This window comes from Stegostoma tigrinum, chromosome 12 (assembly GCF_030684315.1).
Source record: "Stegostoma tigrinum isolate sSteTig4 chromosome 12, sSteTig4.hap1, whole genome shotgun sequence".
Lineage (NCBI taxonomy): Eukaryota > Metazoa > Chordata > Chondrichthyes > Orectolobiformes > Stegostomatidae > Stegostoma > Stegostoma tigrinum.
This window is the reverse complement of record NC_081365.1, coordinates 57,004,395-57,017,648: the sequence shown is the minus strand read 5'-3', so window position 1 is coordinate 57,017,648 and position 13,254 is coordinate 57,004,395. Positions and strand designations below refer to the sequence as shown.

The following is a 13,254-nucleotide window of genomic DNA, read 5'->3' as shown; positions in this document are numbered from 1 at the left end:
CCATTTTGAACAATTGTTGGCGCGTTCTTCATAGTCATTTATGTCAGTGCTCCCACTCTTCAAGGAGAGCTTTAGGCTGTCTTTGAAGTGTATTGTTTGTCCTTCCCTGGGGTTTTAGATATTTGAGAGTTGAGAAAACAGGACCTGGCAGGGGAGATGCCTGTCCAGTCCAGCAAAGTAGGCAATGTCTGCGCAGTCATCCATAAGCTATAGTTATTTATGTCTGTTGTTGTCAGTCCAATTTTGCCATAGCGGCAACGTAGGGTAAAGATTTGCATATCTAGGTGATGTTTAATACTGCCCTCAGAGGGCACTTTGATCCGTTCAATAGGTAGATTGTAAATATTTAGCAGCCTATCACAAAGCCTACTTGATCCCCATCCCAATTTTAAAATTATCAGTTTCTGATCTCCCAGTCTTTCATGAGGATGCAATTACAGGATTGTGATGAACTTTCTTAGAGTCATAGAGTAATACAGCTTGGAAATAGGCCTTGCAGCCCAAACTGGTTCATGCTGACCATGGTACCGAGTCAGCTTGTTCCAAATGCCTTCATTTGGTCCATATCCCTCCTAAACCCTTTGAATCCATTTACCAATCCAGATGTTTTTTAAATGTTGCTCTTGTATCTGCCTCAACCACTGTCTCAGGCAAGCCATTCCATATATGCACCACTCTGCCTGAAGAGGTTGTCCCTCAGGTCCTTCTTAAATCTTTCACCTCTCACATTAATCCTATGCCCTCTAGGTTTCAATTCCCTATTCCTGGAAAAAAGACGATATGTAATCATCCCATCTTTGCCCCTCACGATTCTGTATACCTCAATAAGGTCACCCCTCATTCTCCTATGTTCCAAGGAATAAAGTTCTATCCTGGCCAACCTCTCCCTGTAACTCAGGCCTACTAGTAACACCCTCATAAATTTCTTTGCATGCTTTCCAGTTTAACTGGGGGAGGCGATGGCCTAGTGGTATTATTGCTGGACTGTTAATTCAGAGACCCAGGTAATGTTTTGGAGACCCGGGTTCAAATCCCACCATGGAAGATGGTAGGTTTTGAATTTAGTAAATATCTGGAATTAAGAATCTAATGATGACAGTGAATCCATTATCGATTGTTGAAAAAAGCCATCGGGCTCACTAATGTCCTTCAGGGAAGGAAACTGCCATCCTTATCTGGTCTGCCCTACATGTGACTCCAGACCCACAGCAATGTGGTTGACTCTCAACTACCCTGTGGGCGTTTTGGGATGGACAGTAAATGCTGCTTAGCCAGTGACACACAAACCCTGTGAATGAATAAAAAAGCAAACCATGTCTTTCTTATAACAGGGTGACCAAAACTATACACAACACTCCATGTGCAGCCTCACGAATAACTTATACAAGTGTAAGATAATGTCCCAACTCTTGTACTCAATGCCTTGACCGATAAAGGCCAGCATGCTAAATGCCTTCTTCACCATCCTGTCTACCTGTGGTGGCGCTTTCAATGAACTATGTACTTGTACTCATCGGGCCCTCTGTTCCACAACACTCCTCAGGCCCTTACCATTTACTACATAAGTCCTACCTTGGTTTGACTTTCCAAAATGTGACAGCTCATCCTTATCTGCATTTGAATTGCATTTACCAATCCTCATCCCACTTCCCAATCTGATCAAGATTCTTCTGTAATTTTTGATAACCTTCTTTGCTATCAATGATATCTCCTAATTTTGTATTATCTGCAAATTTACTAGTCACACCTTGTACATTCACATTCGGATCATTTATGTAAATAACAAAGATCCCAGCACCGAGCCCTGTGGCACACCACTAGTCACAGGCCTCCAGTCCGAGAAACAGCCTTTTACCATCACTCTCTGCTTCCTACCATCGGGCCAGTTTTGAATCCAATGAACTAGTTTTCCCTGGACCCCATGCAGCCAAACCTTCATGACTAGCCTGCCATGCAGGACCTTGTCAAAGACCTTCCTAAAGGCCATTTAGACAACATTCACTGCCCCACCCTCATCAGTCCTGTTGCTTACCTCTTCAAAAAACTCTGAAAGATTTGTCAGATGTGACTTCCCATGCACAAATTCATGCTGACTATCCCTAATCAGATCTTGACTGCTGGTTGCTCCTCTCCCTCAATATCCTCTCCAATAACTTGCCTACTACTGATGTCAGGCTCACTGGCATTTAGTTCCCTGGCTTGTCCTTGCTGCCTTTCCTAAACAATGGAACAACATTAGCCACCCTGCAGTCCTCTGGTGCTTCACCAATGGCTAAAAATGAAGTGAAAATCTCCGCAAGGGCCCCTGCAAATTCTCCACTCGCCTCCCCCAATGTTCAAGGATGGTCAGGCCCAGGGGATTTATCCATCTTAATGTGCTTTAAGCCTATAAACATTTCCTCACTAGTAATGTGTATGTAGTCCAACACATCCCCACTCGTTTCCCTTATTTCCTTAACATCCATGATTCTCTCCTCTGAAAACACTGAGGAGAAATATTTATTAATAAAATCTCCCCCATCTCCTATGGGTCCACACATAGACAGCCATAGTAATCTTTAAGGAGACCTGTTTTCTCCCTAGGCACCCTTTTACTGACATTGTAACTATAAAATCTCCTGGGATTTTCTTTAACGTTATCTGCCAGATCAATCTCATATCCTCTTTTTGCTCTTCTGATTTCCCTTTTGGGAGTGCTCCTACACTCTTTATAATCATCTGGAGATTAACTTGAGCCTGATGTATGCTTTCTCCTTTGTCTTGACCAGGGCCTCAGTGTCCCTCATCAGCCAAGGATCCCTCAACCTACCAGCTTTGCCCTTAGCCCTAACAAGGACATGCTATCTGTCCCTGTATTCTTGATATCCACTTTTGAAAGCCTTACATTTGCCAGTTGTTCCTTTCCTTCAAACAGACTCACCCAGTTGACCTAGCTAGACCCTGCCCAGAGGCCCCAAAATTGGCCCTACTCCAGTTTAGCACCTTAAACTGTGAACCTGTCCTATCTTTTCCCATAACTGTGATAAACTAAGAGAGTTATGGTCATTGGACCCAAAGTGCTCTCGACTGACACTACAGTCACTTGATCGACCTCATTTCCTAAGAGGTGGTTCAGTGTTGCACCTTGCCGAGTCGGGCTCACTGCATATTGATTTAGGAAACATTCTTGGACGCATTTAACAAATTCCACCCATCTGGGCCTTTTACACTATGGGTGGCCCAGTCAATTCAGGGGAAATTAAAATCTCCAACCAATACTGCTCTATTATTCCTACAGATATCTGCAATCCCTCTACATATCTGCTCCTCTGGTACCTGCTATCTATTTGCGGTTTGAAAAATACAGTCCCAACAGAGTGACCATCCCCTTCTTGTTCTAAGTTACAACCATATGGTCTCATTTTATGACCCCTTAAGAATATCTAAATAAGAATATTTGGATCAAAATTCAGAATAGAGATCCAAAACTTCAGAGCATCATCCACACAGCTTTGCAATTTACAGAATCAGGTGTTTTGGTCAAGTTGATGAAGAGTTTATGATGATGTTTTCAACATTTGCTTTGGATATTTCTGACAACAAACATGATCAGAAGTTTCTGTGTGTGTCTGTGGGAAGATTTCTTTAGTTATGGGAAGTGTGCAGTTGAGAAATATGTGTCAAGATTTTCCCTGCTTTGGCCAAACTGAAAATATCACAATAGATTCAATATCTTTGTTCATCTCCCTTCCTAAATAGACAGTTTCTTGACATTGAGAGGCCAGGAGTTTTTTTTTTATCTTGGCATATTCGTAGAATGAATGCATAGAGTTTTGATATAAGCAAAAGGACACAAGTTTTGAGGACCTCAGGCAATTGAGCCACAAGCTTTGTTGTTTTCATCAGTTTAATTGCACTGAAGGTAACTTATGCATGGATTCTGTCACAATGTGTTGAGGTATAGCCTGCAGAATATCAGCCTCCATTGGACACTCATGGCTGAGGAGATGTTGAAAATGTCCCATCCAGAATTAGTGGTTGATGATTTCATTCTTAAGAACAAAACATTATCCTGTGAGTAAAGGACATTTTTTTTCTAGTTTTTCTATTATTCTTGTATGAATGGCCACTGTGATTTCAGAAGAACTTTGTATGTCATGATGGTTATTGGATCTTTTTGAGATTCCTCCTTGCATCACATATCCTTTATTTTCTGAATTTGTGTTTGAGGGCCAAGCTTGATCTGTTGGAATGCTGCCTCCTCCAAATGTAACCTATTGTTGATGTGCAGCCTTCTCACTTTTGCTGTAGAAAGTCACATAACTGCTGCTGACATCAAATTAGTCAAACCTGGTTTTGACAATGTTTGGAACAATAGTCTGGCCACAGGGGACTGACAAATGTTATTTGATCACCTCTCAATTTGGGTTAGATGAGTGAAGGTTTTCCAGATTAGTAATGAGCTACACTTAGAGTTTCTCTTTTTGATTGGGCTGATGTGGGCAGAGACATTGATCTTTTTTCTCTTGGAGTTTTGAACCGTGTAATGTTTTGGTGCTAGGTCAATGTTCATCAAACATTCAAGCAAGTCGCCAACAAACATGTCAGTGATTTACACTGATCTCTGATCCAACATCACATTGTTCTTAAAACAATCAGTGACCATGAGGTTTGATCAAGGATGCCTCCATTTGGGTTGTATTTGACCTTCTGGCAGAAGAGGATGTTTGCTGTAACAAAAGCATGTTGAACACACTTTGCCACCAGGAGAATAGCATTTCAACATCATTTTCATTGACTATTTTCCAACCCTTTCTTCATTTGGGGTGAGCAGAGAGTATCCCTGAAGATGCCTGCTCACTTATAGATGCTGCTGTTATAAGACACCTCTGACTGAACTTAGATATCTAACAAATTTCTTGTATCTGTTGCCTGTGTGCAGATTCATGATAAGGTATTTCCAGGTACACAGCACTTTCTTCATTGACAATTGTCCATTGCCATGGGATTGGTAAATGAACCTTGGCAAAATCCTGCATTTGATTGATTAACTTGTTTAGCCATTATCACTCACATGATTGTGAGACATTGGTGGTCAAATATTGGTACTGGGAACACATTGCCGTTGCTGCTGCTGTTGCCTCCCTTCACCTTCACAGATAAATGTGATTTTTTTTGGTCTGTTCTGCCATTGAGGACTTTTTGAACTACATTTTATCCCATACTTCCTCCCAACCTTGCCACCATGGGTGGTCCTCCAGGGAGCAAGGACGATGTATCCTTGGTGACATCACTGGGAGAATCATGAAATAATCCAAAGCATTCCATCACATTAGGTGACAGTTTTTGAGGAACTGGAACAATCAGCTGAGTCGCGGTGATTCAGCTCCTTTCATTTCGAATCCCTACGGCTAGTGACAAGATTTTTTTTATTTCTTTAACGCTGTACGCATGTCACATGTCAATTCTAAATGAAATTAGCTTGATCAAGAAGAAAGGGTCGATTACAAGGCTTCCTGGAGAAAAGAAAAGTAGAATTTTATTGCCTTTGAAGAAGAAAAACAATGTGACAACAAACACACACATTCGGCCAAGTATTAAGTTAAAAAGAGATAATGCCTGGTACACAATTTAAATATCCATTGACATCTTGAAGTGTTAGTTATTTAATTGTTGACTCATATCTTCAGCAATGGTGAAGTTTGTAGAGATCTTTGAGTTCCCAGTGAATGGTTTTTGCCACAGTTTGTTTCTTTACTGTGCATCATCTTCCAAGATGCTGACAGAATCAGAGAGGGTGAAAGAGAGCACACCTGCGGTTTTGCTATTGTGAATTAATTTTCCTCTCTCCTTGACCTGGCAAACAGCTACTGCTAAACAATTCCTTTCTGTATTCTCATGTTAGGCTTCATTGATTTTTTGCTAGCTGGATAACCCACAGCTGATATTGATCCCAATATATGAAACCACTAGAAAGGCGTAAGTCAAAAATAAGAGATGAAGATTTCTTTTACAATTGACTTAGTTTCATTGCCTTTTGATAAAAGTGTTAATTTTGCCTCAAACCATCTTCATTTATCTCATCTTGGTTTCATAAGCTTGGGTAAAGCTCAGCTAACCATCATGGCCATATAAAGTATTTTTTTAAAAACACCATTTTAGTCCACAAACCGTATGATGGAATTTGAAAACAGAACATACATATTTCAACACAATCATGACAGAGAAAATGTAATACATTTGTGGTGGTACAATTTGAATAGGATTAGTAATATTTCTCTGCTTCTCTGGTTCATGACTTGGTTTTTATTTTGTTTAGTCCCTGTGAAAGTAAAGATATAATAATATGCTGTGCCCTTCTAGACATTCAAACGGGAGCTGAAGGCTAAGGAACCAGTGATCATGAGTGTTTTGGACACAGTGCATCAGTTCTTGGCAGATCAGCCTATCGAAGGACCTGAAAGTGTTTTGGCATCGCCAAAAGGTAATTACTCGACTAGCGCTCGGAATTCCAGTGATGATGAAGGAACAACTATTCAGACGCTGCTACCTGATTTACTGAAAACTAATTAGTGAAGTGTATTCAGGGACAGTTAATGTTTAGTTGCAATCTCTTAATGATAAGGTGAGGCTTTATCTTTGCCTCAGGTTGAAGTATGTGGGATTAAGTAATTTGCTGTCCTTGCTAGTCCAAATTCTTTAAAGGGAAACTCCAGTATAACATCAGGCTTGGTTGGGTTCTGATGCTTTTTCATTAAAAAAAGAGTCTTGTTACTTTTCTAAAGACTGTTAAAAGCAAAGAAATTTGAGAAAAGTGATGAGAGAGGTATCCATACCATTGGAAAATCAGGAGCTATGTGAGATGCACTGTGTATGGTCCACTTTTGGAAAGGAAAGCTCTGCGCATTGGTGGTAATAAAGAATTGAAACCACAGCATTACCTCCCTCCCATTGTTCAGGAATGGTGAGACTATTTCTTGTTGCCTACCACAGAGCTGCATGATTTGATAATAGTCAGTTTAATGATTAACCCAGTGGAAAGCGAGTACCTGTTTGCTTTTTGTGTCTGTTCTCATGTAGGTTACAATTTGAGGTTACCTTACTTACCAATTGTTCCTGTATGTTTCAACAAATGTCCAAACTTTGCTCTTTTTTCTTGGACAACGGGTTCCTTCCTAACGTGAACGACCTTTGTTTAATACAGTGGTCTAATTTATTCAGCTTGCCAGTGAATCACTTTCAGAATATTTAGGTGAATAACTGTTCTCAGAATTATATATCATAGATTTTGGCATAAATGCTAACCTTCGAAGATTCAAAAACCCTTTTAAAACCAGGCTGTCTTATTCACCATGTATAAAATATGAACTGTTGGTGCCTTGGTTTCTGTTCTAAAATGATTCCCAATTACCATCGAGCATTCTCTGTGAAGGAGACCCTTAAACTCCTGTACATCCTGTTGGTGACATGGTCTGTATTAGCTGCTTGGTCTCGAGCTTCAACGTACAATGCAAATAATTATGTATTTCTGTCCTGAAAAATCAAATCCAATTCCAAATGCATGAATAGCCTAAAATATGCATATATTAGCTGAAAATAGGGGTTCTGGATATATACTGAGTATAGGCCTAAACCTGAGTGTGAAAAGCAGAGGTCATTTTACATGTCAAGTCGACTTGTATATCATGATCACTCGTACGTTACTGCAAGAGGATGGAATACGTTCCTCATTAGCCACATTGTACCAGCTTCATTTTTGGCTTTGTTATCGCTGGTCAGCTGCAGACTAATCTGAATGTTTATGCTGTTCCAACAGTATGTCTCCATTCCAATTATTCATTACTCCAATGGAATATGAGTGCAGTTGCCATTGTAACGCATTGTGGGCAATTTGGTGCTGTGGAAAACAAAAGTAGGTTAAGAGTATCTAAAATCATTTCACATCATTTCCTTCTGGGCCACAGTGGTAAAGGGCAGCTTCCATTGCTTCATTCTGATTACATTTTTAATCAGTTGATAGAGAGCAAAACAACTGTAACAATCAATTTGTTCCAGCCTAGGCATCATGTCTCATTACCCTACAGATGTTTCAATAGATTTTTCATGAAAGAAATATCCACCATTTTTGCAATTTGAATATTCCAAAGTTTAACAAATAAGTTGCAACATGTTCACACCTAGGGAGGCATTGGCCTAGTGGTATCAATCTAGGATCTGGTTCAAATCCTGCCATGGCAGATGATGGAATTTGAATTTTATTTTAAAAAATCTGGAATTAACAATCTCATGTTGACTAAGAAACCGTTGCTGATGATCAGCAAACCAATCTCGCTAACCAATGTCCTTTGAGGAAAGAAAATGGTGTCCGTACCTGATCTGGCCTACACATTACACTGGACCAACAACCTTAACTGCCCTCTGTGCAATTAGGGATAGGCAATAAACTGCGAACCTAGCCACTGTTGTCCACATCCTGTGAATGAATTTTTTAAAATATATTTTTAAAGCCATTATTTTATTCATTCGTGTGATGAATGCATTGCTGGCTGGGCCATTATTTATTCCCCATCCTTAATTGTCATTAAACAATTATCTGGAACTGCTGGAGTCCATGTTGGAGGTACACCCATAGTATTGTTAGAAAGGAAATTCCAGGGTCTTGAGTCAGTGAGACTGAAGAAATGGTGATGTATTTCCAAGTCAGGATGGTAACTATTTTGGAGGGGAACTTACATGTGGTAGTATTCCATGCATCTGTCATCCTTACCTTCCAAGTGCTGGAGGTGCTGCAGCTTTGAAGTGTGTTGGTGATGGTTCTTGGGTGAGTTGTTCATCTTTTACATGGTGCCCACCATTCCCAATCTGCATCAGTGGTGAAGGGAGTGAATGTTGAAGGTGATTGATTAGGTGACATTCAAGCAGGTTCCTTTGTCCTCGATTGTACTAAAACCGCTGGAATGTTGCTAGATCCGCACTCAACCAGGCAAATAATTCCAGCTCAATTCACTCTTGTGCTTTGTAGATAGAGGAGGGGCACTAGGGAGAAAAGTTGTGAGTTACTCACTGTTGAATTCTTGGCATTAACCCTGCCTTTCTAGCCACAATATTCAAATGGCTGATCTAGGTCAATTTTTGGTCAGTGGTCACCTGAGAATGGTGAAAATGGGAGATTCAGTGATAGTGGTGGCATTGAATATCAAGGGGAGATGGTTAGATTCTTTTTTATTGGCAAAGATCATTACTTTGCCTTTGTGAGGCATGAATGTTAATCATCAATTATCAGCCATAGATAGAGTGGATAGTCAGAGACATTTTCCCAGGGTGGAAATGAATATTACAAGGGGGCATAATTTTAAGGTGATTTGAAGAAAATTGGGGAAATGTCAGAGGTAGGTTCTTTACACAGAGAATGGTGGGCATGTCGAATGTGCTGCTGGCATTGGCGGTGGAGTCAGATACTTTAGTGACTTTTAAGCGACTCTTGGATAGGCACATGGAGGAGAGTAAAATGTAGGATATGCAGGATAGATTGATCTTTGTAGGATAATAGGTCGGCACAACATCGTGGGCCGAAGGGCCTGTATTGTGCTATATTGTTCTATATTCTGTGTAGCCCAGGCTTGGATGTTGTCCAGGCTTTGCTCCACATTTATTTGTGTCGTAAGCATTGTGTGTTAGATTTAAACTTAATAACAGTGAACAATTAATTTAGCTATGTGACAATAAAAGAGTATTCCATTGGGTCCAATGTACGAGTCAGACCTTTCATATGAAGAATCCAAATTGAGTTACACTTTTTCAGACTTGATCCTTTCTTTATACATATCTGACATCTCTTAATATTTGTACCTTATAACATTTGAGATCGTACATGCATGTTGCTAATTTTGTACTGCTGTTGCAGTTTTTATTCCTTTTTCTCATTCATGGGATGAGGGCATCACTGGCCAGGCAGCATTTATTGCCTATCCCTAATTGCCCAGAGGGCAGTTAAGAATCTGCCACATTGCGGAAGGTCTAGATTCACTAGGTAAGGATGGCGCTTTCCTTCCCTAAAGGACATTAGTGAGCCAGATGGGTTTTTCCCAACAATCAACAATGGATTCATGGCCATCATTTGACTCTTAATTCCAGATTTTTTTTAATGAATTCAAATTCCACCATCTACCATGATGTGATGTGAAATTTGGTCCCCAGAATATTACCTGGGTCTCTGGGTTAACAGTCCAGCAATAACACCACTAGGCCATCACCACCAATATTTCACTTGGAATGATAGAATTTGGATTCACAATTGCAAGACCCCAGTTGTTACCCTCCTGGATTGGGCCATTACTGGATAACAATACATATAGCCAAAGCAGCTCACTCAAGGCACATTAATTGATGTACCTCTTATGCTACTTCCTAGCCATCCTTCAATATGCAACATTGCAGAGACCCGAGGGCTGCCTCTTATTTTATTACCCCTTGGCATAGGAACTCAAGTGCAGATGATAAAATGATCGAAAGGGTCTCAGTGACACGGTGAACGATCATCTTGCCTTTTCTCTTCTGGAACCTGTTTGAATGCAGCTTAGATGAATACGATAACTCTCCCCTTTGCGACAATTCTTTATTGCCTATGTGAAAGGAGCTTGAATAATAACAACTAGCACCTGGGGAATGCAAGTCCCTAGCACAATTTCAGCCGTAATTTGTTATTCATTGGTAGAAGATTGTTATCATCGTGCAGAAAGATAGTTTATTTGAAAAAAAATTGAACTGGAAATAAAAGGAGTGAAGTCCTGGAGGTATGAAGTACTCATGGTTGTCAACATATTAAAAAATACATAAGAAGACTGACTACATTATGAGGCATTCCTAAGTGTCTGTGGGAAAAAAGCTTGTGAAAGTCAGTACTTCAAACGAAATGGAATGAATACTAGCAACAATAAAGTTGGGAGTGTGAAATTATGTTTCAAATGCTTTAACAAGTTGTGTGTGATTTCAAAAATATTTTGCCCAATATAAGTTCAACATGAAGGTGCTACTAACTTGACATTAACTTTAATCATCCTTAAACTTGCCAGTGCAACTCCAATATTTGAGTCATATAGCATTTAACCAGACCCTTTAGTCCAATGCATTCATGCTGACCATGTTTCTCAAACTAAATTCATCCCTGTGATCTTCACATTCTGCTAGCCAGCTGGTACAGCTGGATACTATTGGGGACAAAAGTGATTCCTTCATTTCTGTCATGGTGTCGGCCTCAACAATTTGTTCGTGCCAGTTAGTTTGATGATAGCATCAGTGCTCATGGTTTCACTCAATTTACACTTTATGAGAATTTTTGGAGCCGCCAGATTCCAAGGCAGCAAACAATGAAGCTGTTTCAGAGCAGCTGTATTGGCCACAACAGTGATTATACTTCAACAGTTGCTGTTGCAAATGATTCAGATGTGGAAAACGTAGGAGTGCTTTATTCATCTTGTCTTGTTGCCAGTTTTTCTCCCCATCTCATCTGAATTTAGTGACACATGCCAAGCTAGATTTCTGTTGATACTGGGCCCTTCTGGGACCTCAAATCAGTAATTATTCATTCATGTATGAATCCAGGATGACATTGTTGATATGCTGTTCAATTGTACATGACGTCACAGTTGAACCAGTATTTTCCTGATCCAAATCAGTGTATGAATGATTTTTCAGTCCGTGGATAGTAATCAGTTCTGAGAACCTTGATTAGCACTTTGTCTCCCTTGCCCATGAATGTTGTTATCTTCATCAATTCATATTACAATCAAACATCATACTTTTTAATTCAACATTATCGTTTTCAAAAGTAAACAAATGGAATGTGATACGTCACAGCCCTCCACATGAGGCCCATTAATTGGCTGGCGTATGAATATGCCTCCCAAGACTAGTTATTCGTGTGGAAGGTCCTAAAGATTCATTGCATCCTATAGACTGGTCTATGTTCACCTCAAAAATGTACCAGCAAGGGAGATATTGTTGTACAACTTATATGTATTTTGTCACTTGTTCACTGACACCTAGTTCAGGTTCTACCAGGGCCACTCGGCTCCTGACCTCGTTATGCCTTGGTTAGAACATGGACAGAAGAGCTAAATTCCAGAGGTGAGGTGAAAATGACAGCCCTTGACGTCAAAGGTGCATTCGATCGAGTGTGGCATCATGGAGCCCTAGCAAAACTGGAATAAATGGCTATCAGGAAGCAAACTCTTTGCTGGTTGGAACCATATCTGGCACGTAAGAACATGGCTATGGTTGTTGGAGGTCAGTCAGCTCAGCTCCAAGACATCTCTGCAGGAGTCCCTCAGGGTAGTGTCCTTGGCCCAACTATCTTCAGCTGATTCATCAATTACCTTCATTCATCATCAGGTCAGAAGTGGGAATTTTTGCTGATGATTATATAATATTCAGCACCATTTACAACAACTCAGATATTGAATCAGTCCGTGTTTCACTGCATAATCTGGACAATTCCAGGCTTGGGCTGACAAGTGGCAAGTAACATTGATGCCACATGGTATGCCAGGCAGTGACCATCTCTATTAAGACACAATCTAACTACTGCCCCTTACATCCAATGGTGCCACTATCACTGAATCACCCACCCTAAACATTCTTAGGGTTCCCATTGACCAGAAGCTCAACTGGACTCACCACATATTCAGAATGTCTAGAAGAGCAGGCCATAGACAAGGACTACTGGGTAACTCACCCCCTGGCTGCCCAGAGCCTCTCCATCATCTATGAGGCACACATCAGTGATGTGATGTATTGCCCTCCAATTGCCTTGATGAGTGCAGCTCCAACAACATTCAAGGAAAGTTGACACCATCCAAGACGGGCAGCCTATTTGATTGGCACCACATCCACAAACATCCGCTCCCTACACCAATGTTGCTCAGTTGCAGCAGTGTGTAATGTCTACGAGATACACTGCAGAAATTCACCAAAGATCCTCAGAGAGCGTCTTCCAAACCCACAACCATTTTGATCTTGGAGGACAAGGGCAACAGTTACATGGGAAAACCAGCACCTGCAAGTTCACCTCTGATTGATTGATTGATTTTATTGTCACGTGAAAGGCATTGTAGAGGCAGATCACAGCAAGCAAAGGATGTACAGATCAAAATGTCTTAGAAACATACAGATTACATTATCTTAGGCTAGAGTGCATTCAACAGTCTGATAATGGCCAGAAAGAAGCTGTTCCTGAACCTGTTTGTGCACGTGTTCAGGCTTCTGTATCTTCTGCCT

The 13,254-nt window shown here is 40.6% G+C and overlaps 1 protein-coding gene across 11 annotated transcripts in view; it reads left to right on the top strand.

The window, feature by feature from the left end:
- The window catches only part of dmd (dystrophin), a 1,835,475-nt gene that overhangs the window by 1,597,241 nt on the left and 224,980 nt on the right, over nt 1–13,254 (top strand). For all 11 annotated transcript variants that reach the window (XM_059650343.1, XM_048540566.2, XM_048540567.2 and 8 more), the window contains one exon: nt 6,343–6,463. In XM_059650343.1, the coding sequence (XP_059506326.1) occupies nt 6,343–6,463 (121 nt within the window). The remainder of the gene's footprint in view (nt 1–6,342; nt 6,464–13,254) is intronic.